Source organism: Muntiacus reevesi, chromosome 20 (genome assembly GCF_963930625.1).
Source record: "Muntiacus reevesi chromosome 20, mMunRee1.1, whole genome shotgun sequence".
NCBI lineage: Eukaryota > Metazoa > Chordata > Mammalia > Artiodactyla > Cervidae > Muntiacus > Muntiacus reevesi.
In genome coordinates, this window is record NC_089268.1 from 13,636,105 (window position 1) to 13,659,519 (window position 23,415).

At 41.3% G+C, this 23,415-nt stretch overlaps 1 protein-coding gene across 1 annotated transcript in view; it reads left to right on the forward strand.

Annotated features, from left to right (window-relative positions):
* Positions 1-838: 838 nt before the first annotated feature.
* ZFAND3 (zinc finger AN1-type containing 3) overlaps positions 839-23,415 on the forward strand; it is a 319,337-nt gene continuing 296,760 nt past the window's right edge. The window contains exon 1 of the mRNA XM_065913308.1: positions 839-1,035. Coding sequence (XP_065769380.1) covers positions 965-1,035 — 71 coding nt within the window. The 5' untranslated portion in view covers positions 839-964. The remainder of the gene's footprint in view (positions 1,036-23,415) is intronic.

Genomic DNA, 23,415 nt, shown 5'->3' on the forward strand with positions numbered 1-23,415 from the left:
CCGCGCCCCTCCCCGGCCCGGCTTACAGGGTCTCCGGGCGCATGCGCGGTGCTCGGCCGCCGCTCCGGGACCGGCCCAACTTAGCCTTAAACAACTAGTCTGCTCCTCCCCCCCTCTCGCTTGGGGCGTACCACTCCCGTTTCGGGGGAGGCAACGTGCCCCAGAGTACTCAACAGCGTGCTTTCCCCTTCTTCATACGGGGAGGAGGAAGGTTAAGTTTCCCTCAGACCTTAAAAGTCCCGAAGGATGCGAAAGCCGCCGAGTGACAGCCCAGCGGTCTCGGCTCGGCCCACAGCCCCGTCCTCTTCCTTTGAGGAGCTGAACAAAGTGGCACGCCCGGCGCCCAGCTGATCAGCTGCTGGGCCCCGGCAGCGGCTCCCCCCACCCCCCGGGCGAGACCATTGTGTGACTCCTCAGGAGGGGTGCGCGAGGCGGGGAGGGGGCGGAGCGGCCATTGTCCGGTCAGCGCAGCCTCCGGGGGAGGGGAGGGTGTTACGGAGCGAGCGGGGCCGCGGCTTTCACAGCGGCCGCTGCTACGCCGGAGCCGGCGGGGGGGGCCTGAGGTCCTTCCCAGCGCCGCCGCACGGGACATCGCTGTGGCTGGGAGCGGCGGTGGGAGCTGCCGGGGGCGCCGGGTCTTCCCTCCTCCCCGCCCCGCGGTCCTCGGTTCACCCGCACGCCCCACCTCCTCAGCTCCCCTCCCTCTTACTCTCCGCGCCTCCTCCCCGGCCTCCCCCCACCCCCCGTCTCCGCAGGCCGAGTGGTGCGGCCCGCCTCCAGCTGACCGGCCTGGAATCCCGGCTCGGAGCCCCGGACTCGCGCCCGCTCGCGCGCCCGCCCGCTCCCTTCCCCTCCCCCGCCCCGAGCCCCCCGACGCCGCCACCTCCTTCGAGCGGGGCCCAGGCCCAGCCACTGCCACCGCTGCCGCCGCCGAGCTCCGCCGCCGTCGCCGCCGCCGAGCACCATGGGAGACGCCGGGAGCGAGCGCAGCAAAGCGCCCAGTCTGCCGCCTCGCTGTCCCTGCGGCTTCTGGGGGTGAGTGCCCGGCCGGGTGGGGGCAGGGGACGGGGCGCGGGCTCCGGGTTTGCCAGGGCAGGCCTCCGGGCCCGGGGAGGCCGGAACCCTCGGGCTGGGCCCAGGCCGGGCTTGCGGGGAGGGGCGCCAGGTTGCGGGGGAGCTGGAGGGGGGGCGGTGGGCCGAGAAGGCCCTGCCTGGGGTGCGCTGCCACCCTCGGGGACTCGCCTGCCCGAGGCTCGGGCCGAAAGGGGCCACCCGGGCCACGGGTGAGGGGGGCAGGGCCGCGGGAAGGGTGAGGGGGCGGCGTTGGCACCTCCGACTGGAGCTGGGGGTGCCCCCTTCCCTCGGCTTTTGGAGGTCGGCCCTTCCTCCCTTCCTTGGTCTTGAGTTGGTGTCCCCAGGAACCGGGAAGGTATTTCCTCTGACTTTTTCACCTCCCCTCCTCCCTGTCCCCCAGAGACTTGCATCATCACTTCCTAAATTATATCCTAGTGCCCCATTTGCTTTTAGGAAGCTGTTCACACGTCACCCATTTTTAAAAGTTGAGCCCATGAACCCAGCGTTGGGTAAAGTTACAAGACTCTTGAGGTCTCTCACCTTTATTTAAAACACGTTTCAAAAGATCTGTAAGATTTCCTTGTCAAAAAAAAAAAAAAACCACCTCAAGTCAGCTTGTGAGAGCCAGTATGCTTAATTGGCTCAAATTCTCTTCTCCCATTTCTTTTTTTAATGATAAAAATGTTCACCTTGGCCAGCCTATATTATTACTTGGCCATCCTGTGTTAGAGTGAAAATGTATGAGGTGGGAAGTCAACTTTACCACCTGTAATTACAGTTCAAATTCTCCTTCTTACACTTGGAGTTTTTAAGGATTGCCACCCGTTTTACCCGACAGGTGCTTCTATTATAACTCATGACTCTAGATCTATTGGAAAGAAACTGGAGACCTTGAAAGCCAGCTTTTGTGATTTAGCTATTTTGTTTTATTTTCCAAAGATTCAGTTTATTTGGAGGTGCATAGAGGCAGTAAGGAAATGATTATTACTTGTGAGAGCATTTTGGAAAGATGTATTGAAGATGTATCTTTACTGTCTTTCAGATCCTAGGGATGATTGAGGTAGAAGTTAAAGCTATGATTTTTGGGAGTGCAGAGATTAGAAAGTGGATCTTAATGTAGATTACTGTGAAGTTTGTCATATTCAAAGGTTATGACCACAAAAAAAAAATCGACTCTCATTTCCTCATCTTTCTGCCTTTTCTTTCACAGAAATTTCCTGCTGAAAGGGTATTAGTGAAAAATAAGTTATGGTATTACCAAAAGTTCTGAAGATGTGAAAATATCTTAGGTTTTGTAGTCTTCCCGTCTTTTTGACTTGAAAATAATGGTGTTGTCTGCTAAGTACTTTCATAGGCTGTCTAATTCCCACAAAAATCTTGTTAAATGGGAACCATTCTCTAAAGCTGGGGAAACTGAGGCTTTATTTACAGATGAGAAGCTTCCCTTTGCATTCAGATTTCAGGGTGGAGCTGGTGAGCTCTTTAGAGTGCTTAGTATCATCACGTTTATGACATCAGTCTGCTGCCCTGGAAAAATCTGGTGTCACAAGCCTCAGATTGTAACTCATAAGAAGACATGTGGCTCAAAGAAAGTAGCTGCCAGTGGCGGCTAATGCCCAGGATATATCAGAGGTCTATTTCCTGGCAACATGTTTATGTCCTTGGGTCCATTATTATAAGTGGAACCCTTAATAAAAGATCTCTGTCAGGACTTAAAAACTGAGCAAGGTTCTGAGTAATGCAAGGCGAGCTTGGTGGTAGAGAGGAATAGTTATGCTCATACCAGACTTGACCCAGAAGCAGCCAGAGCTGCTTTTTTGCTACTTTCATTGTGGTACTTTTTATGAACTACATTTTGCCTGATAGGAATTTGTTATTTGTTGTTTAGTCACTAAGTTGTGTCCAACTTTTTTGCAACCCCATGGATTGTATGTAGCCTGCCAGGCTCCTCTGTCCATGGGATTTCCCAGCCAAGAATGCTGGAGTGGGTTGCTGTTTCCTTTTCCAGGGGATCTTCCTGACCCAGGAATCGAACCCTAGTTTCCTGCTTTGGCAGATTCTTTATTACTGAACCACCAAGGAAGATCTAACAGAAATTGGAAAAAAGCTAATATTTTTATGATGGTGTTTTTTTTAATGTATAATGTTTTAACCTTTCCTAAGCGCATCTGTAGTTTGCAGTTTATACGAAAGTATAAGGAAATTGCTGCCTAGATCCCATTATATCATGACTGCCTTTGGACATATTTCCTTTACTTATGGGTTACATTCATATTATGTTCATTAAGTAAACTTAGAATGTATTTAGCAAATATTTGAGTGGCTCTGGTACAGTAGACAAGAGGGGCACCGACACTGTTCTCTGGGAGCAGGGTGAATAAAATAGTGAAACACTAGTTACAATGAGTGTATTCGGCTTGGTGTAGGGTGTATTAGACTCATTGGAAAAGACCTTGATGCTGGGAAAGATTGAAGGCAGGAGGAGAAGGGGACGACAGAGGATGAGATGGTTGGATGGCATCACCAACTCGATGGACATGAGTTTGAGCAAGCTTCGGGAGTTGGTGATGGACAGGGAAGCCTGGCATGCTGCAGTCCATGTGGTTGCAGAGTCAGACACGACTGAGCAACTGAACTAAGTGTGTATTGGAAGGGGTACCTACTACAGTTGAAGAAGAGAGAGAGGAAGCTAGCCTGGAGGATGATGCTCAGCCTAGACCTGTAGGAAGATTAAGAGAGAATGGAAATAGAAAAGTGCTTCTTTTAGGTAGAGGGGTAGCGTGGGTGAAGGACTGAATATTAGAGAGGGCACTACACATTTGAGCAGCTGAAAGTTCATTGTAGAGGATTGGTAGATTGTGGAGAGGGGTGAGCTGGAAATACAGCTGAGGTGATGAGAGCAGTTAGTGACCCAGGGCCGCATAGGGTTCGCTTTAGACTTTGGATTTTTGTCCTGAGTGCACTGGGGAGCTGTTGAAGAACCTTGAGTGGGTTGTGAGGTGACTTTCTTTAATGTGAAAGATTATTGGATGATCTTGAGAGTTGCCTGGATATGTGGGTATGATTGTGTGTGTGTGAGAGAGAGAATGCGGTGTTTATGTTTGTGGTGTGTTGCCAAGTCCAGAGGTACAGAAGACTTGGGTGAAGGTGTGTCTATGAGGCAGGGAGAATGGGAGAGACGCCATTGAGGGAGGTATCTTGGCTTTTCCCTTCGTGAACATGATGGTGAGTGTGTTCTGTAAAAACTTTAGTCAGCATTGCACTCTTTGGAAGCCACAGGTCTGTAAAGTCAGCTAGCCAGGGCCCACACCCAACCCTTTGCAGAGGAGCCTCTCAAGCAGAATGTTCTGGCACTAGCTGACTAAACGCAGTTCCTTTAGGATTGCTCTTCTCTCCAGTGACTTAGGCTGTAGGATTCGCTGCCCAGCATTATCCACTCAGGACACCAGTCAGTTGGGGTTGGTTGAATAGAGCTTTCAGGTGAGTCTTGTGGGAATGCAATTAGAAAGGAGAATGCCGGGAGGAGCAGCAGTGCAAATATGTTAGTGCTTAGAACACATACTGTTTCTAGTTTTGTATGTGAAATTGTATGTAGGTAATTAAGTTACTGTGTTATAGAGAGACCAGTGGGAAGCTTTGCTACCTTGCAAATTGTTCAAGATTTACCTCTTTATAGAATTTGGAAGATGTTTGTGTAGCTCATAAATGTTTTCAGAGTTAATGACCATAAACAATTTTTCCCCTGAAACATGGACTTAAAATTTTTAGTGAAATACAAGCATGAGCATTTTGTTGGCTTATTTTAGGCATTCAGTAATCATGCAGAAATCAGGCTAGTTTGTGATTGTCAAATCTGAAATGAAATAGTCAATTAGTACATTTTCTTTAGTTGAAATACAGTATATGTAAAAGCACTTTAAAATTATATAGACATAAGTGGTATTTGTTGAATCAGTGTAGTGAGGGATATAGTCTTCACAAATATTTTCAAAAGTTATACAAAGAGTAGACCTAGAATATTAAAAAAAAAAAAAGACAGGAAGAAAAGAATATACTGAGCGTATTATAGGTTAATAAAAAGTATAATTAATTAGGATGGGGAAAGATGGACATTTTTTTCTAATTCTACTTATTAAGTATAAATACCTAATTAAAACTATTGATATTCTGCCTTTACAGTTGGAGACAGTCTCAATCACAGGGTTATTTAATGGCAACTTTGAGAAGTACTATTTTTTTGTAAATAAATTTAATGTATGGTAGATATAACTGTTCAGTCAGATGCTTAGGGAATAATGGAGTGTTTTAGATACGGGATTTATTAGGGAAAAGTCTCATTGTTTTGATAAAAAGACATTCATGATTTATTTTCTAATCATCTCATAAAAGAAATATTACATGGATACATTTTCTTTAGGGAAATAGATTTTATTAGTATTTCATGTTTGTGATCTATTCTGTTGATAAGCATTTTACTTATCAACTAGATCTGCTAAATAATGATGAATTTTAAATAAAGATGGGGTTAGGGCAGAGATCAAGAGTAATCTTACAAAATAAATTCTATTTCTGAATTGGTTACTAGTAGAAAGTTGATTCAGCCAAGATACTGACTAGTTAGCTTAAGCAGAGGTTATTTATTTTTGTTATTTCTTTTCTTGTCTCTGAGACCAGGCTTTGGGAATTGATGTAGAACTGTGTTTCTGTCACTCTGTGAGTTATCTGCCAAATATGCTTGGCTCCTGGCAGTGTGTGGCCCTCTCGCTCACATTCATTTTTGATTTTTCAGTCTGTCTCCCAATTGGAGTATGTTGCCACGCTTCACCCAGCTTAACCTGGGCTTTTAAATTCCATGTGAACACAGCATGATTCAGTAGTTAATCAGTAGAATGTTCATTCCAGTGATGTCACCAATTATCCATTTGATTAGAAAATCCCTCCTTAAACATTCTCTTAAACGCAAAGCAGCTCATTTGTGCAGTTTTATTTATTTTAAAGATTTTATATATTTTTAGGACTTCTCTGGTGGCTCAGTGATAGAGAAGCTGCCTGCCATTGCAGGAGATCCAGGTTGGATCCCTGGGTCAGGAAGAGCCCCTGGAGAAGGAAATGGCACCCCACTCCAGTATTCTTGCCTGGGAAGCCTCATAGACCTGGTGGGCTATGGTCTGTGGGGTTACAAAAGAGTTGGACATGACTTAGCGACTAAGAACCAACAACAAACTTCTTTTAAACAAGATTTTATGTTTTTAGAGCAGTTCTAGGATCAGAGCCAAACTGAGAGTAAGGTACCGAGATTTCCCATGTACCCCTTAGTCCATCCCTGCACAGGCTCCCTTGTTATCAGCATTTCCACCACAGCGTTGCATTTCTAACAGTGATGAATCTACTTCGACAAGTCTTTATCACCCAAAGTCCATGGTGTATACTACAGTTCACTCTTGGTGGTGTGCACTTTATGGGTTTGGATGACTATATAGTGACATGTATCTATTACAGTGTTATATAGAGTAGTTTTCAGTACTCTAAGGATCCTCCGTGCTCTACCTGTTCATTTTTCCCTCCTCCCATCCTCTGTCAACCACTCATCTTTTTTACTCTCTCTGTAGTTTTGACTTTTACAGAATGTCATATGGTTGGAATCATACGGTAGGTAGCCTTTTCAGATGGGCTTCTTTCACTTACAATATGCATTTAAGGTTCCTCCATGTCTTTATGTGACTTGATAGCTCTTTCTTTTTCTTTTTAGCACTTAAAAGGTTCGATTGTCTGGAGGTATCAGGTTTATCCATTCACCTACTGAAGGACACCCTGGTTGCTTTCAAGTGTTGACAATTACAGATACAGCTGCTGTCAGTATCCACGTGCAGGCTTTTGTTCAGGCTTTTGTGGGCATCGATTTTCAACTCCTTTGGGTAAATGTCAAGGAGTCACGCAGTTTTACTCTGCATCTTTCAAGTTTTGTGTGCATCCGAAGATGCAAAATGATTTAAATGACGTATTCGTGCGTGTGTGCGCACTCACGTGTGCTCACTTACGTCTGATTGTGATGCTCTGGACTGTAGTCCACCAGGCGGCTCTCTTCATAGGATTTTCCTGGATAATCCTGAATACTGGAGTAGGTTGCCATTTCCTTCTCTAGGAGATCTTCCTGACCCAGGGATTGAACCTTTGTCTCTTGCGTTTCCAGCATTGGCAAGCAGATTCTTTACCACTGCACCGCTTGGGGAGTCCATTCACTGTCAGTATGTTTATCTGTCTATTTGCCCCATTTTCCCGATTACATTTGGGGTATCCAGAAAATGTAAAATTGCCCTTTGATGTGGAACACAGGGAAATAATTTTTTTTTTTTTTTATGTAAACATGGTCTTTGTTTACATTGTTTTGAGTCAATGGCTTTTTAGAGTTGGATCCAGTTAACAATATAGGACATAATGCTTTTTTGGTGTAATCCTTTTCTCCTCCCCATTCACTCCTCTCTTCTCCTTTCCATTCACTACTCTCACCGCCACCCCCCCCCCAAAAAAAAAAGGCAAACCCAATTTTTTGTCTGGTGAAAAGTTTTGACTAAAAATCTCTTTCATAGTTCTTAATTGGGTATTAAAGTTAACATTACCTTTCACAAATTAACCGGAAACTAGAAAAATCAGAGGGCTAAGAATTCTTTGAATATATAAAGTTTAAAAAAAAACAAACCCCAGTGTATTAAATATTTATTGAGGGCAGAGTATGAAGAGGGTGAGAGCTAATACTATTTGAATTTATTAGGTCAAGAGGAGGTCATGTCTGTGCAAACTGATGCAAAGTTTTGAACTACCACAATAATTATAGATCAAGATTGAAGTTAAATGTTCTTTTTCTTTTAGAAGAAAGATTATGTTCAGTATCTCAACAAACCCACATGTAGGAAGTTGGCCAGTCACAACTCAAAACTTTTATTAATATAATTTTAATGAGACACTTCAATTGTTCAGATTCAGGCTTGTTGTGGGACTTTGTGCCAGAGTGGTTTGCAAAAGAAAGCCTTCATTCCACCTGGGTGGATGACTGATATCATTCTGTTCTGCTAGGGGATTTGAGAAACAGGCTGATCCTGCTTTGGGCTGGGTCCCTCGTTAACAAAATTATGTTGTTGAATGAGATAATAAGGAAGAAATTTTCTGTGTGTGTTAAATGCGGAAGGGAGGTTAAAGAGCTTCATTTGAAGTTTTTAATAATCAGAATCTACGACTGTATTCTAGAATTGTGTGTCTAGTATGGTAGCCACTAGCTACATATAGCTATTAAAATTCATACTAATTAAAATTAAATAATAATTCAATTTTCAGTTACACTAACTGTATTTTACATAGTATTTTTCAATAGCTGGTGGTTACCCCATTGGGGAACACAAATGTAGAACACTTTATCCTCCTGAAAAGTTCTGTTGGATAATGTTCTTCTAGAATGTTGACGTGAGAGACAGCCAGGATTTTCAAGCCTATTTTCTTTTGTTCTAGTTTTATTAAGATAAAGTTAACATTCAAGTGTATTTACTTGTGAGTTCTTCAGATTTGTGTTTTCTCTAATATTCTAAAAACGTGAGGCTTGTTTAATTTAGCTCTTTTTCTATTTCCAGCTCTAACATGTTTTATTTCTAAAGGGAGAAGCACTGCTATTGTCCTTTCAGATTACTGGGAAGTGCTCCTTTGGTCATTTTTGGGAATTAAAATTTCAATATAAGTTAGTCTGTAATTTGAACTTTTTTTTTCATGTTAGCTTTTGGGTCAGTCACCTTTGCCCCTTTCTTAGCTTTATTAAACTGGCAACCTCAGAGGCCTATGCCGGGAGACGTTGAACTAATAGAGTGTCTTTTTTTTTTTTTCTCTTTAGTGAGAATTTTTGAAGGTATGCACCTTGGACTGTGACTTCTGTAGATTCACAAGTGTGAATCTCATATGATAGCTTTTGATATGTGATGAGAGATAAATGCATTCGATTTTCTGGTAAATTCAAGCCCCTGTGTTTAGAGGAAGGTGGAGTGTGTCTTGGAATATCCAGCAGCATTGGGCAAACCCACTCTGATCTGTGATGCAGTGGACTGAGGAAATGGCACAAGATGAATGAAAATGTCGTGTCATCCCTTGAGGCCAGGGGCAAATCTGCAGAGAGTGCTGGACATCTGAAATTATGGCTGCAGCTGTTCACCAGAGGAAGGAAGAATGCAGTAGGAGGAAGATGTAGTACTAGCTAATGCATCTGTTCATTCTACTGTACCAAGTGTCCTGTATCAGAGACAGGTGCAGTTTTGTATTAGGGCAGAAGAATGTTCTGGGAAAGATCATGGACTGCAACTGTGACCAGTCTGGTGTGGGGAGAAGGGAAGCAGGGACAGACCACACTGCAGAACACCTAGGTGGTGGACAGGCTCTGTTCAGCCTCACTGCTGCCTCGTTGAAGTCCTGGTAAAGAGTGAGGTTGGTGATGTTGGACTTGGGACTTTTCGGGAGTACCTTTTCTGATTTCTTGGTGCTTAAGTGGAGTGATGTGGAGTAACAGTTATTCTTGTCTTATCTGTCTCTTGGACTCACACACACTGGTAAGTTGAAGTGCATTTATATAAATAATCACACTCTTAGCCACACTTCTGAAGGAAGTATTCTGACCATTCAAAAGTATCACAGATTCTCTTCCTGCAGTCCGGTTCTTGGGCCAGACATGTGGTTTTCTTACATGTTTGTGCTGGTAACATTCCTGAACACAGTGTGAGAAGGTTCCTCTAGATTAATGGATACCTAGTGAGAAGAATGGGGCAGGAATTTGGAGACGATGGATTGGGTGGGGGCTTTGCATATCATTTCCATACTTTCACAGTCTCTGCCTATTTCAGGTCATCTTTTTCAATTTCAACCCTTTCTAGAATGCCTTATATAGATAGATGTGCTGGCAAAGTTTTCCAGAATTTTTTTCAGCATAATGAATGAGGCAAAATAGAGTGAGTAATATAATCATTCTTAACTGTGCAGGTGTGTATTAACTTGCAAGAAATAATAGACTGGAGGTGGGAGAAAGTGTGGTGTATTTCAGTGTATGTTTTTAGATTTATGATTTTTTGGTGTCTGTCCTAGCAGTGGATGGACTGTATTCCTTTTCTTCAGATGTCATTGAAATCCAGAAAACCAGGTTTTTCAAGTCATTGTGTTTGCATATAAAACTTTGCATGGTATACAAAATCTTCAGTGTTTGATCCTAGACATTTTTATCTAGTTTGCCTTTCCCTTTTAGTATAACACAAAACTGCTATGATAAAAATGGTTTGTTTTTCCATGTTGATTCACAAAGATCCTTGTTTAGAGGACCTTTCGGTTTATTCCTTTGTTGATTGGGGGGAACATAGTCATGTACTCTCTGAGACCTGTATTCCCTGTATCGGTATAGATCACTGTTAAATTAGCTTTACCTGTTGTTCATGTCACTCCTTTTCCCACTCCTTTTCCTAGTGCAGTACTGTAGCACTTTCAAGATGTGTTTAAACTGTGCATTTTATTTGTAAAGCTAATCTTTGTCTTTGCTAAATGTGGGACAGGATCTAATGGAACAGTTGCTGTAACTTAAGTGATAAAGATACTGTCTTGAATAAAAGTGTGGAGTGTTACATGGTGTACTCTTTGGGGGTTTGCAATCTGAATAATATCTGTATGGATTAATTTAGAAAATGATAGCCACAGAAAACCTTTTCTGTGGAAGTGTGTCCTTAAAGGCTGTATTTTTTTTTTCTCTTTGGTTTTAAACTGTTTGATGACTAGATATTTATGATTCCATAGTTGAACGGCCGCTAGGTTTACCTGAATAGTTTTCATTGTAGATAAATTACTTACATTGTATGTGTTTTTGGTTGGAGTTAGGGACAGGAAGAATGGACTGTTCTGGTTTTGTGTTTAAGTTTGGGATGCAGAAAAGTCACTGGGCAGATCCGTATCAGACACCTGATTTGGAGGTGAGTTGGAAGAGTAAGGACACGCAAAGTGGTCGAGGGGGAGACTGGGTTGTAAGGGGATGCGAGTGGGGAAACGTGTTAGGAACGAGGATACTTTGTGGTCACCAACTTCTAGTCAAAATATGAGGTGACCGCGTCTGTAAGGGGTTGAGAAGCTAATGTGAGCAGGTGGTGTGGGTGAGATTGAGGAAAACATCCTGTTTCTCCTTGAAGTGTAGGGTGTGAGTCCCTGGGGGTCTTACAGAAGGTGCTAAAGATCATAGGACGAGAGCTGTGCTGCAAACTCCAGACTACAGTTAGCGGAAGTGGCAGCTGCTTTGAGCAGGATTGGTGTTCCAGCTGTCAGAACCCCATCTTCTGCGAAGCCTCGCAGCACCTTCTCAAAGGTGAGCACTTCATGGTGTCTCTGCCGCAGGCCTTCGAGAGTCTGCTTTCTTTCATTATTGGTATTGCCACAAGCAAGTCCATGCCTTGGAGGTATTTTTCTTCTTCCTTTTAAACCTCCAAGCCTGATGAGGAGAGTTCGATGTTTTGCTCATTTCCTGCTTTATTTGCTGTTCTTGGTGGAAGAAAATCACAGCCCTTCTATTTTAAAAGATTTTTCAAGAATACACATGGGGGAAATTACATTAAATTTTATTATTTATTTATTTATTTTTGAATTTTAAAGAATTTAATAGTAGTGTTGGTTGGGGGATAAGACCTTTTTTTATTGCTAAGAGGCCAACGAAGGGCTCCTCTCTCACCCAGCCTGTTTGTTTCGTCGCTGAGTCGTGTCTGACTTTTGCTATCCCATGGACTGTAGCCTGCCAGGCTCCTCAGTCCATGGGATTCTCCAGGCAAGAATACAGGAGTGCGTTGCCATTTCCTTCTCCAGGGGATGTTCCCGTCCCAGGGATCAAACCCGTGTCTCCTGTATTGGCAGGCGGTGTTTTACTACTGAGCCGCTGGGGAAGCCCTTCATGCAGCCTCTGCCCTTCCAGAATGCCTCCAAGGATGAAGGGCGTGCTGGCCTCTTATCTTCAGAAAACCATCTGAGCTCAGTGGCTGGGTATGGCTTTGAAATCAAAGACCTGGTTTGAAAACTTGAGTTTATAACTTTCTGCTTGATTTTGAGTGGTTTACCTCTTTGTCTCTTTTTGTTTAAAAAAGAATATCCCAGAGTTGCTTTGACGTTTAGTGAACTAATGCCTGTCAAGCCCTTTGGCACAGTGCCCGACCAGGGTAGTTACATTTATTAAGGGCTAACTTCCCAGCCTTGAATGAAGGAGCAGTGGTGGCAGATTAATAGAGGACTGTCTTGCTTCACCTGGCAGTTTGCACTTATGGTAACCTCCAGACCAGTGCCACATCGTTGGCTGACGAGGTTTCTGACTGGACGGAAGCTGGTGTGGCTGTTTTCCAGAGCCTTGTTCTGCAAGCATTGTTAAGCACTCCATTGTGTGTCTTGAGTTCTGCTGGGCATGTTATACCCTGTTCTGGCTGCCGCTCTAAGAAAGCTCAGTGTGGAGTGGCAGACAGTAAATGAGCAAAACACCCTGAAGGAGGTGCTGTGGATCGTCTCAGAACTGTGAGTGCACTGACGGGGAGCGGGGGATGGCCAGGAGGGCTTCTCCGGGGAGGTGGTGCTTCAGCTGGCAGTAAAAGATGAGCAGGGGTTAGCCACATGGAGACGGTGAGGAAGGGCTCTCAGGCAGGGGGAACAGCTTATGCAGAGACAGACAGGAGTGAGAAAGCGTACTGAATTCAGAGAACTGCTGATTCAATTCAGGATGTTAGCTGCATTTATGGAGGAAGGCAAGATGAAGCTGAGGGGAAGAGCAGGGGCCAATCAGGAACCTACTTGATTGTTGGGCTGTTGAATTTAGCTTTTATCCTGAAAGCCATTGGTACCATTTAAGGGTTTTAAATATGGATGGCAGATGATATTTATGTTTCAAAAAATTTACCCTGACCACAGTGTGGAGGAGAATTGGAGGGTATAAGCATAGAAGCAGAATCTAGTTAGAGCACTTAAACCTTTTTGGGCTGTGGATCTCTTTGGCAATCTAGTGAAGCCTGCAGACCTTTTTTGGGATAATGCGTAAAGTAAAACATGATGATCACAAAGGAAACCAGTTAGATCTAAATGCATTTCTACCTGTGGTCTATAGGGTCTGTGAACCCTAGATAAAGCAACTTTGAGTGAATGCTGTAGTAGGAGAGCTGCAGATGAATGTAGGTTAAAAACGGGGTATTTGGGCTGTGATAACAAAATGCCATAGATTGGGTGGCTTATAAACAACAGAAGTTTATTTCTTGCAGTCCTGGAAGCTGGAAGTTCAAGACCACAGCACGGGTGGATTTGGTGTCTGATGAGAGCCAGCTTCCTCATTATTGGTGTCTTCTCATTATAACCTTCCATGGTGGAAGGGATGAGGGACTTCTCTCCAGCTACTTTTAAAGGGGTATTGATCGATGATCTAAGCAGAGCCCTCATGATCCAGTTGCTTCCCAAAGGCCTCACCTCCAAACACCATCACACTGGGCGTTAGGATTCAACGTGTGAATGCTGGGGAGGCATAGACATTTCACTCCATAGCCCGGAGACAGTGAGGACTGAAGAGGAGGGCTTGAGTGTAAGAGCAGAGACAGATTGGTTGGGGGATGGGGTGGGGTGTGTCATGAAAAGGAAAAGAGAGACAGCAAGACTTCTGACATGGGCAGTTGGGTAAAAGATGGTCAATCACATATGGTGGGTATAGAAGTTCTGCCTACATACTGGTTAGCTTTTTTTTTTTTTTTTACTGGTTAACTTTTGAAACGTTCTCTGTGAATCCGTTTATTTGTAAGTCCAATGTGAAACTGTAGAAACAACCTCTAGTGAGCTCTCAGTTGTGTGTGAAGTCTGGTTTGGTAGAAGAAAGTTTATACTTTGGAATTTTTTAAGTTGAAGTGATTCCGTCTGAAAGATGATGAGCAGGTTGTGGGAAAGGCATGATTAACTTTAGAAACGTTGAGTATGCATTTTGATGAATTAGCATGTCATTGTATTTTTATCGTATTTTAAAAATTGAGATATAATTGATATATCACATTAGTTTCAGGTGTACAAACATTATATTTGCTATTTGTTGATATTGCAGAATGACCCCACAGTAACTGTAGTTAACATTCATCACCATACATAGTTATAAAATTATTTTTCTTGTGGTGAGAACTTTTAAGGTCTACCTTTTGGCAAAATAAATACACAAATTTCAAATAAATAGACAATACAATATTACTAGCTATACTCACCCATGACATTCATTTTATAATTGGAAGTTTATACCTTTTGACCCCCTCACTCATTTCACCCACCTCTCACCTCCTGCTACCACCAACTGCCAATCTGTTCTGTATATGTTACCTTTTTTCCCCCCTAAAGATTCTGCATATAAATAAGAGCATACAGTATTTGTATTTTTCTATCTGACTTATTTTCATTTAGTATGATGCCCTCAGGATCCATCCATGTTATTGCAAGTGGCAAGATTTCATTCTTTGTATGCGTGGGTATGTATATATTCATCATTGGATGAGTGAACAAAGAAAATATGTGTGTGTGTGTGTGTGTGTATGACAACTTAGGTTGTTTCTGTGGCTTGGCTATTGTAAGTAATACTGCAGTGAACATGGAGTGCATATCTTTTTGAATTACTGTTTTCATTCTCTTTAGATAAATACCCAGAAGTGGAAATGCTGGATCATATGGTAGATCAATTTTTAATTTCTTGAGGAAGCCCTGTACTGTTTTCCATAACAGTTACACCAATTTACATTCCCACCAGCAGTGTACAAGGGTTTCCTTTCCTCCATGTCCTTGCCAACATTTGATCGTTCTTGTCTTTGTGATAGTAGTGGTTCTAAATGGTGTGAGGTGCTACCACACTGTGATTTTGATTTGCTTTTCCTTCATGATTAGTGATGTAGAGCATCTTTTCATGTTCCTGTTGGCTATCTATGTCTTCTTTGAAAAATGTTCACATCTTTTTAATTGGATTGTGTTTTTGGTATTGAGTCATGAGCCCTTTATATATTTAGGGTGTTAAGTCCTTATCAGATACATGATTTGCAAATATTTTTTCCCATTTGTAAAGTGCCTTTTCATTTTGGTACTGATTTCCTTTGCTATGTAGAAGAAGCTTTTTAGTTTGATATAGTCCCACTTATTTAATTTTTCCTTTTATTATACCTTTTTTAAATGTAAACATTTTATTGAAGTATAACATTCATAGTGAAAAATGCATAAATCTTAAGTGTCTAGTGAAATGAATTTTCACAAAGTGGATATTCACAAATATTCACAAAGTGAATGTAACGAGGGCTTGTATCAAGAAATAACATTCCCGCCCCTTAGAAGCCTTCCTACTGCCCTTCCAGGCACTGCCCCTCCTCAGGGATAATCACTGTCCTGACTTCTAAAGTTATGGATTATCTTAACACTTTTTTTCTTCTTAAATCTTTTTCTACTTTTTTTTTTTAATTGAGGCTGAACTTTGTTTATGGCACACATTTTAAGTGTACACTTTGATGAATTAAGTAGTTTTTTAGAGCAGCTTTAGATTCAAAGCAAAGTTGAGCAGGAGGTACAGAGAGCTCGTCTCTCTCCTTTGTCCCCACACATGCTTGGCCTCTCTCACCGTCCACATCCCCCGCTGCAGTGGGATACTCTCCCTGTCAGTGATGGTGCATTGACACAATCATTGTCAAAGTCCACAGCTGACGTGGGGGTTTTCTCCTGCTGGTTTTACATTCTGTGGGTTTTGCCGGGTGTATGATGACATGTATGCATCTTTATAGTAGCATATAGGACGGTTTCACTGTCCAGAAAATCCTGAGTTATGCCTGTTCGTTTCTCTATCCTCTAGCAATCATTAATCTTTTTATTGTCTCCATAGTTTTGCTTTTTCCAAAATGTCATGTACTAGTTGCAATCATGCAGTTAACAGTTTTTTTAGATTGACTTCTTTCACTTAGGAATATGCTTGAAAGCTCATTTCTCTTTAGCAAAATGATATTCCATTGTTTAATGTATGAGTTTTTATCCATTTCCCCACTGAGGGACATCTTGATTGCTTCCAAGTCTTGGCATTTATAAATAAAGTTGCTAATCAACATTTGTGTGCAAGGTTTTGTGTAGGCATAAGTTTTCGAATTGGTGAATGTCAAGGAGTGTGATTGCTGGAATGTATGATAAGAGTATGTTTAGTTTGAATGTTTAGTTTGGAAGGAACTGCCCAACTGCTTTTTTCAAAGTGGCTGTCCCATTTTGGTTTCCCATCAGGGGTGAATAGGAGGTTCTGTTGCTACATATCCTTCCCAGCATTTGATGTCATTGTTTTGGATTTTGGCCGTTCTAAGAGGTGTATTTTGGTATCTTGTTTTAATTTGCAATTCCCTTGTGACATGATTTTGAGCGTCTTTTCAGATGCTTATTTTCCATCTGTATATCTTCTTTGGTGAGGTGTCTTGTATAGGTCTTAGGCCTGGGTTTTGTAAAACCACTACCTACCCAGATTGACATAGGTTCACATTCTGTCACCCCAGCAGGAGTCGTCTTGTGTCCTACCCTACTTGACAACCCCAACTTACTCTGATTAGTTTTGCCTGTGTTTGAATGTTATGTAAATGGAATCATATGGAATTTACTCTTTTGTGTTTGGCTTCTTTGCCTCAGCATTGTAACTCTTGATTCATCTACATTTGTGTAAGAGAGGTAGTGATTTTTCACTGCTTTGTGGTACTCTGTTGTATGCTCACAGAACTTATCTCCTTATCTATTCTGCTTTTTAGAGTTTTTTGGTTTGGAGGTACTCTGGATAACACTGCTGTGAACATTCTTGCACATATCTTTTGGTGGATTTTGGCACGCATTTCTTTTGCTTTTTCACCCAGCAGTAGAGTTGTTGGGTTACAAGATGTTTGCTTAAATTAGTAGGTACTGCCAGTTTCCTAAAGTGAATGTGTCAATTTACTGTCATCTGTATGAGAATTTTGGTTATTTCACTTCATCAGTACTTAATATTGTTTTGATATTGTCTTCATCAATACTTGATATTGTAAAGAGACAGTATTGATGATATCAGTACTGTCTCTTTCTACTTAGTTGTATAGGGTTGCAGCAATATGATTTTAACTTGCATTTTCCTCATGACTAGTGAAATTGAGTATCTTTCTTTGTTGGCCTTTTGGCTAAAACTTGTTATGAAGTGCCCGTTCAAACCTTTTGTTCATTTTTTGAATTGTGTTTTCTACTTTTTATTCTTCTTTTACAGAGGTTCTTTATGTATTCTGGATACAAGCCCTTTTTCAGATAGCATGTAAAGTTATCTATAGTTTTATAGTGTCTTTTAATTGCTTTTTTTTTAATTTGAAAAAGAATGTATAAATGCAGTAAAAAATTTGAACAACAGAGATGAATATGCAGTGAAAGGGCTATCTCCTTCCTACATCGTATTGTTAGTCCCACCTTCTGGCAAGAATCATGGTTAAGTTTCTTGAGAATCCTTCCAGAAGTTTCCTGTGCATACACTACATTTACCCCCTTTTTTTCCATAACACTAATAATAGTAGTGAACTGCGTACTATTCTTTACCTTTCCTTTTTTACTTAATATATCTTAGCATTCTCCCCAAAACAGCGTATGCATTTCAAGTTGCTTCTTTAAATGGCAACACAGTATTCTAGTAGGTGGATAGAGTCTATTTTTAGCCAGGCTACCTAATCACTTCTTGGTGGGTATTATTATTATTTCTGTTCCTACTACTCCTACTGCTATGCTACAAAAATGGTATCAGGTATATTGAATTTTAGGACTTGTGGACCATCCCAATGTGGAAGTGCCTTAGGTGTTCAAAGTTTAGGGCTGTGCCATTTAGGGTGACATGAGTGCACAGGTCATAGCTAAAGCCAATAGCGCAATTAGGATCACACAGGAAGTGCTGTTAGACCAGTGGTTCTCTCCAGTACAAATGGGGTTGTCAGAATTGTTTTGGGAGTCTTTTCTAAAAATCACATCACTGCTGCTTCTTCCAGCTCCAGTTTAGTGGCTCTAAGGTGGGATTTGTGCAATTCATTCTTGCCTTTTTTTCTTATCCCTTGACTGTTACCCCATCCTAAAGGAAATCAGTCCTGAATATTCATTGGAAGGACTGATGCTTAAGCTGAAGCTCCAATACTTTGGCCACCTGATGTGAAGAACTGACTCATTTGAAAAGACCCTGATGCTGGGAAAGATTGAAGGTGGAAGGAGAAGGGAACGACAGAGGATGAGACAGTTGAATGGCATCACTGACTCAATGGACATGAATTTGAGTAAACTCCGGGAGTTGGTGATGGACAGGGAGGCCTGGCTGGCTGCAGTCCATGGGGTTGCAAAGAGTCAGACATGACTGAGCAACTGAACTGACTGTTACCCCTGTGTATCACTTTGCTTTTGAGATTCAATTGTATAGAATGAGATGACAGCTGAGGATGGAACCCTGAGATACACAAGTGGAATAGGTGAAGCTTGGGAAGGGGGATGGATGGACAGAGGAGAAGTCAGGTCAGTATAGGTTCTCTGAAGCCAAGAGATGGGATAGTGCAATGAGGAAGTGGCAGGAGAGTCATGCTGCAGAGAGTGGTCCAGTAAGATGATGATTGGGACTTCTCTGCTGCTTAAGAGTGCTAGAAGAATTTAAGTAATGTCTTTTTAGTCACATCGTACATCTCAGCAGTATTCTTGCCCAGCGTGGTACTTTTTGTGGAAAATTGCTCTAATTACGTTCCATGTGTACCCAAAATTAACAACTTCTGTTAATGATCCAAGAAGCCAATAATCCTGAATTAAGAAACTTTTCTTGCATCTGTTTATAATTTTGGTTTGTTTTAATTCTCTTCCAGTAATAATTTGTTTTTAGGTTATATTAAAAAAATAACAAAGCTTGAACTTCTAATGTCTTAGACTTTAAGAGGTACATTGATTTGTCCTTGTAGTCTCTAGGTTCTGGTGGACAAGATTGCACTCATCTCATCTGTCTTGATATTTTACTTAATTTTATAGATTTTAATCCTCCTTACTCACCTTTGTTTTTCTGGAAGGTCTATTTAGTCTTCACTTTCATCCCTTTAAATTCTCAGATGCTTTTCTGAAGTCGTTCCAATTATATGTTGTATTTTTGAAGTACATCTGTGTTGTTGAAGACACTGGATAGATATATTCTCTTTAGTCCCCTCTCCCACCATATGTGGGGATGGTATAGAAAGAAACTGTGTGGGAGGTAATAAAATTTGTTTCTTAAAAATAAAGTTCAGTATATATATTTAGGAAGAATTAGGTGAGATATGAAGTAATGTGAGGGGCATACTTCGTGGTTTATACTGACTTATACTCTTTTATTCATGGTTATGGTTGTGTGGGTAGGTATGACACGGAGGAGAGTGCATATTAGTCCATACACAGTGTGATTTAGAGTTAAGGTTGAGTTGCATTTTTCAGGTATTAGGAAAATGTGATTTCGCTGCATGTTATTTGCTGTTAAGTCTTCTGTTTATTTAGCTATCTGACTGCTGTATTATGATTTTGAGGCATTATAAGCATTTCAGCACTTGAATTCTGTGATCAAGGACAGTTGGGTCATTGAGTTTTTAGGTGAGTTCTTATAAAAGTAAAATTGTATACTGCCCTGTTAATTATTTACTGGAAGAGAATTAGAAGTAAATATGTTGGTGTTAAATATGTGTCAATGGTAAATACACAAAGATACTTTAAATTTATTTAAAATTCTGTGAGCGAGTGAAAGTTGCTCTGTTGTGTCTGACTCTTTGTGACCCCATGGACTATATAGTCCATGGAATTTTCTAGGCCAGAATACTGGAGTGGGAAGCTTTTGCCTTCTTCAGGAGATCTTTCCAGCCCAGGAATCAAAGCAGGGTCTTCTGCATTGCAGTCAGATTCTTTACCAGCTGAGCTACCAGGGAAGTCCTTAAAATTATGTGGATATAGTGTAATAGTCACGAATGAAGTGACTTAGCAGTAGCAGCAGTGTAATAGTCTCATAAGTATATTGGCAACTTGCTGTTGCTGCATTTTAGGATTACCAGGCTGAAGCTCTTTTGACTTCCTGCTGCTTTACAACGTGGAGACTGACAGGAAGGTCCAGTCATTGCCTGGATCTGCAGACAAGGTGGGCTTGCGCAGTGTTTTAACCCAGAAAGATTAGAAAGGTGGTGCTTAATCTCTTGGCTTAGAATTTGATGCATGTATGAAGTGTTGCTGCTGCTATGTGTTTCAGTTAAAACCTCGGGATTACCATTTCCTAGTTATGAAAGATACTGAAAATTTTTGAATATGGCTTTAATATTACATTATTAAATGCAGAAACTAAGTTTCAGTTGATTTATCTTTTTTTTGCTTAATTTTTTTATATTGAGATAACAATTCACATACTGTAAAATTCATCCTACTTGGTCTTAGTGTATAATCCTTTTTATTTGTTGCAGGATTTGGTTTGCTAGAATTTTATTGAAGATTTTTGTGACTATATGAGTTTTTGGTCTCTAGTTTTATTTTGCTGTGATACCTTTGGTTATGGTATCAGGATAATACTGGGCTCATAGAGTTGGGATGTGGTCCCTCCTCTTCCATTTTTTGGGAAGAGTGAAGAATTTGTGTTCATTCTTTAAATATTTGGTAAATTCATCAGTGAATGTGTTTGTGCTTGGACTTTTCTCTGTGGAAAGTTTTAAAATTTGTCGTTGGTGGTGTTTTAGTCGTTGAGTCATGCCTAACTCTTTGAGATCCCATGGACTGTGGCCTGCCAGGCTCCTCTGTCCATGGGATTTCCCAGGCAAGGATACTGGAGTGGGTTGCCATTTCCGTCTCCAGGGGATCTTCCTGGCCCAGGGATCGAATCCATGTCTTCTTCATGGGCAGGTGGATTCTTTACCATTGAGCCCCCGAGGAAGCCCAATAATTTGGATCTTCTCTATTTGTTTTTTTTTTTTTTTGTTAGTCCAGCTAAAAGTTTGTCAATTTTGTCGATCTTTTCAAAGAACCAACTTGATTTGATTTCATTTATTTTCTCTATTATTTTCTCTTTTTTTAAATAGCATTATTTTCTGGTATCTTTATTATTTTCTTCTGCTTTCTTTGGGCTTCCCTTGTGGCTCAGCTGGTAAAGAATCTGCCTGCAAGGTGGGAGACCTGGGTTCTATCCCTGGGTTGGAAAGATCCTCTGGAGAAGGGAAAGGCTGCCCATTCCAGTATTCTGGCCTGGAGAATTCCATAGACTTTGTAGTCCACGGGGTTGCAAAGAGTCGGACACACTGAGCAGCGACTTTCAGTTTCTGCTTTCTTTAGATTTAGTTTACTCTTCTCATGTTTTAAAGTGGAATATTAGTTTGGTTTGAGATCTTTTTTAATACAGATATGGACAGGTATAAACTTCCCTCTTAGCACTGTCTTAACTGCATCCCATAAATTTTGTATATTGTTTTCATGTCAGTATTTTATAATTTCTTTTTATTTCAGTTTTTTTTGTTTTAGGTATTAGCTCAAATGTACATTAATACTGGAAGCTGCTAAGAATTGCTGCCATTTATAGGGTAGCTGTCACTCTATATGTGTTATTTCCCTAATCCTCATAGGAATTGTGTTGTTGGTGAAATACTGGTGGTTTCTCGTTTTACAGACAAGGAAACTGAAGTTTAGTCAGTTAACCAAAGTTTTTTTTTTTCTGTTTTTAATTTATTTTTAATTGGAGGATAATTGCTTTACAATGTCGTGTTGGTCTCTGCCGTTCAACAACATGAATCTGCCAAAAGGTTAACATACGTCCCCTCCTTCTTGAACCTCCCCAATCCCAAGGAGCAGCAGGTCGGGCTCCCTGTGTTATGCAGCAGTTTCCCACTGGCCATATGGTGATGTATCTGTTTCAGTGCTGCTGTCTGGGTTTGTCCTATCCTCTCCTTCCCTGGCTGCGTCCACAAATCTGTCTTCTGTGTCCGCTTCTCTGTGCCTGCCTTACAGATAGGTTCATCAGTACCATTTCCCTAGATTCCATGTGTGTGTGTTAATGTACAATGTTTGTTTTCCTTTTCTGACTGAATTCTGTATCACAAGCTCTGGGTTCATCCCCCTCATTAGAACTGACTCAGATTCGCTCCTTTTTATGGCTGAGTAATACTCTGTTGTGTATATGTGCCACAAATTCTTAATCCATTCCTCTGTCGATGGATATCTAGGTTGCTTTCATGTCCTGGCTATCGTAAATAGTACTGCAGTGAACATTGGGGTACATGTCATTTTGAAATTATGGTTTACTTAGGGTATATGCCCAGTAGTGGGATTGCCGGGTCAGTTTTCCAAGGTTTTGCATACCAAATCAGAGGCTTGGCTCTCTCCAGAGCTTGCATTCTCAGTATGCTACACTTGTACTCTAAACTACGTGGAGATAGTGCGGATTCCTGTAAATGGAAGGTAACTGTGTTTTCATGGTGTACGGGCAGCAGCAGGAGCCGGACTGTATCTCACACTCATCATCTTCTATTCACTTAGGGGTTCTCATCCTTTCTTTCATTTAAACATTTGAAATTCAGACTTCCGCTCCCAAGTGTTGCAAGGACTTTGGCTGGACTTGACTTTTAAATATTTGTTTTGTGGTAGCTCGACTGAATAAAAAAAAGTAGCTTTACATGATATTTTTGTCTGCTGATTCTGGTATGAAAGATAAATTGTGTCCACAGTTTTAAGCCTTCTTTTAGGTGGGCCATTGCTGTGCTGAAGAGCAAATGTTTAAATATTTTCATCTTTATTTTTTTTTCTGTACAGTTGAATTGCTTCTGGGACAAAGAAGAGCCTTTGTTGATCCTTTGAGAAATTGGCCCAAAGATTTAGTATGCATTTCCTGTTTCTTCCCAGATTTCTGTTATTACAGGGTTGTATAAAGGATACATTTTTGTATCTTTTGTAATTTATAATGGTGCTGAGCACATTATAACTAATCAGTAAATAACCAGTGATGAAGGCCTTGGGATAAACTTTAATCAGCCCCTTTTTCTTTTTGTTTCTGTTGTCCACAGGGCATGTGGTGATTATAAACTTTGAGCCTAGAATTTTAGGCTTAAACTAAAACTTTTAAATGAAACTTAGTTTTTTCCCCTTCAATCACTATTTTAAAAAGAGAGAAATTGTACTTTTTAAGTATATCTCAGTTTTTCTGCAGATGACCCTGTGTTCAAGTATGGTACTGTTTCTCATTTGAATGAGTAATCTTTTTTGTTTGTTTGTTTTTTGCAGATTACATTCATTATGGGTTATTACTGGGTTGGCCAAAAAGTTCATTTGGGTTTTTCTGTA